Raw genomic sequence first — 3,368 nt, 5'->3', positions numbered from 1 at the left:
TACTCATTTTATTCTCCTCCAAAATGGAAAAGAAGTGAGACATTAATACATTAGAAACTAATATTGAATAAGAAACATTTATATGCAACAAAAGTAATGTTTACCTAAAATTAAGCCTAATACATAATTATTGATTTTGTCCACAACTTCTATCGTTAAAGCAAGAATAGCTTTACACTGCAAGAAATCTACATTCTTGTAATTTTCTAACAGATTGGGATATATGCTCTCTATAATTACCTTTATAGGATCATCAAACCTTGAAATTAGCAGCTCTTGTGGAACTTCAATATCTACAATATCGTCATTTGCCTCACAAATCTTCCTATCTCCAACATTTAACATCCATTGTGAAAATTCAACCAGTTCCCGTGAACTTGTATTTCCTGAACCTTGTTGAAGTCACATATTTTTTGTCAGAGTAAGTACTTGACAATAATATCATATGAAGAGTTAATTGAAGCACAAGCTATATCTGAGCAACCTGCTTTTGGGATAACAGGATGAATTTGTCTAAAATATCCCCCAAAAACAACAATTTTGCCACCAAATATTGAATTCTTATAACCGTGCTCTGTCATGATGTCTTTAAGTGTTTTATCCAAAGCCTGGCACATTGGTGCTTCATCTCATATTATCAAATCAATTAATTCCAACAATTTTGAATATTTGGTTTTTCCCTCAATGTTGTAAGTGGAATTGTCAAGTGTTGGTACATGGATTTTGAACTTTGAGTGTGTTGTTCTTCCACCTGGAAATAATAAGGAAGCTATACCACTTGAAGCAATAGTAAGAACAATTTTTTTTAGAATGAAATACACTTGAATGAGTTCTCCATATGAAAGTTTTTCTAGTCCCTCCATAGCCATGTAAAAAAATACCCTTCATTTTCCACTGTTCACAACTTGTACCTTCCATATGAATTCATCATGGTCGGAGTATTACGAGTTTTGAGTAACATCATTTTGGAAGGAAGAACTTGATAATAGACGTACATCTTCTTTAAAACTGGACATAGTATAAGTTACAAATGAATGTCAGACAAAAATTAAACAGAAGAGATAAGAGATGCATGTACCTTTCTTTGAACTTCTTAATTTCATCGATGTTAAAGTCATTAATTGACAACTTTGTCTCATTCCATGCATTCGACACAGTCTAATGGAAAACTTCCGAAAGATGTGAAAAATAGGATAGTTTAGTTGAGGTATGTTAGAAGTATGATAATCAGCATATGCACAATATCACTTAAAAAGCGGGAATATAATTACCTTATTCACCTTTTATCCTTCCATTTCGCAACAACATAATAACATGTCCACCTGATTTGTTATTATTGTAGAAATTGCATAATTGCGATGCAAGATTACCCTATAATGTACCGTGAACGACAAGAAGGGAATCAAGAACAAATTTTAATTTTTGTGTGTCTTTTTTCTATTTTTATAACTCTAGTTTTGGAAATTGAGTTCTAACTTATTTATTTATTCATACTGTTGTAGGACGAATATATGACCTATGATCTTATGGTTGCTCTGTTGAACTTGCAATTATCTTGATTGACGAGAGTATTTTGAGATGCTGAGCAACCCTTTCTTTTAACTATTATTATGTAGTAATCCGAAGTTTAAAACATCATTAAGCTTTGATTACTATTTTTTTATGTGTACAAAATGTTATAAAACTCTTTGTTGTTTTGGCCATTTTACATACATTATTTGAATGTATTATTCTGCTCAATACATAAATTGACTGTAAGTTTTAAATTAAGTGTATGTTAACAAACTTGATGAATGAATCCAATCTTTAAAAATGATAGTGAGAGATGTATAATATGAATACAGACGAAACTCGTGAGTTAGCGCGAGTAAGTTACTAGTTTCAAAATTAAAATAAAACATGAAAAGAGAAAAATAAAAATCATGTGAGAATGATACTACACCATAATCTCATATTTTAAATGACAAAATACTTAAAAAAAATACCCTTTGTAACTATTGGAAGCCATTTTTAGCTACTCATTTTTGTTGAATCAACGACTTAAAGATAGAATCCAAAAGCCACTCACCAATACCATAATCTACATTGAATATTTATAGGTTACGACAACTTTCTCCTTATATTGGTATTATCCAACTCATGAGTTTTTTCAAGAGTTTAATGGAAATACATTGTCATTGTAATATTAACCTTGATATAGATCAAACAACATATATACAGAAAGTTCATAACATTAAAATTAAGAGAGAAAATAAACACCAATCAAACATTTTTGTCTAAATTAATACGATCAATTCAATACAACATGATACAATACTTTTTATTTCTGCTCTCAATTAAAATTTAAGACTACAACGTCGAATAAATCTCACATTTGTAATTTATAAGACCAATAAATTTGAACAACAAAAAGAAAAGCCAAAGATAATAACAATATAATGTAATTTAGGCTTGATCATCATTGCCCAAATTCTTACTAATGGCAACAGCAATGTTGCACAATTCACGAAATGCTACACTTCTTTTGGAGAGAATATCATCATCACCGGGAATTGAAGCATCACATGTATCAATTGCAGCCAATGCTGCTTGCAACCATAATTGAATATCATTTTTTGCGTTTGACAAAATCGCAGCGATACTATCCTCAAGTTGACCTTCCGCATCCAATAATGTCTCCTTACAATCGGACAAACCTTGTTGAACTTCGGGTTCCAAATCCGGATCATCAATCATTAGTTTCACATCGGTTAGTATTCCGGTCGCGTTTGAAGCGGCCACTCTTAGTGATATCATAGCTAGGTCTGACATTGTCCCGGATTCGCTCAATGGGTCCGAAGCAAGGACTTGGATACATAAATCTTTGTTAGGTGTTTTTTCACATACTTTGTTGATTTGGTCATTGACTTGTGCAAATGCAATTTGGTTGTGTAATAAAATGAAGTATATAGCAAATAGAGATAAGAGTTTTGTGACTTCCATTTTTTCTTCTATATGGATTTAATTTGATTTTATGAAACTAATTAATTCATGTGTTTATAAACAAGTATGAGGAAACATAATTAGATTGTTTGTAATGGGAGAGATGCGCTTGACCTCAGTTTTATTTGATGGTTAACCCTTGTTTGTTGTTACTAAACTTAGGATGTTAATTTAGAGATAGATACATAGTTCTAAATTTTCTATATAATGAACACTTATCACTCGTTGCTTTTCTAATTTTGGCTAAACTATCTTACATTCTGTGGTGCTTCTTCTTTTGCAACTTGACTTAGGTCTCTATAGTCATTTATTTTCAATCATTAATAACAATGACTAAATTCACGATGTTTATTATTATTATTTTTGTTGAAAAAAATCACGAAGTA

At 30.9% G+C, this 3,368-nt stretch overlaps 1 protein-coding gene across 1 annotated transcript; it reads right to left on the bottom strand.

The window, feature by feature from the left end:
- Positions 1-2,252: 2,252 nt before the first annotated feature.
- Positions 2,253-2,982, bottom strand: LOC127105288 (uncharacterized). Its single transcript, XM_051042453.1, has one exon. It carries the CDS (start codon positions 2,980-2,982, stop codon positions 2,446-2,448), a length of 537 nt encoding a protein of 178 aa, XP_050898410.1. The 3' UTR covers positions 2,253-2,445.
- Between the last annotated feature and the right edge of the window lie 386 nt (positions 2,983-3,368).

The sequence above is a fragment of the Lathyrus oleraceus genome, chromosome 7, assembly GCF_024323335.1.
Source record: "Lathyrus oleraceus cultivar Zhongwan6 chromosome 7, CAAS_Psat_ZW6_1.0, whole genome shotgun sequence".
Lineage (NCBI taxonomy): Eukaryota > Viridiplantae > Streptophyta > Magnoliopsida > Fabales > Fabaceae > Lathyrus > Lathyrus oleraceus.
Note: the sequence above shows the minus strand (reverse complement) of the source record. Positions and strands in the feature narration are given on the sequence as shown.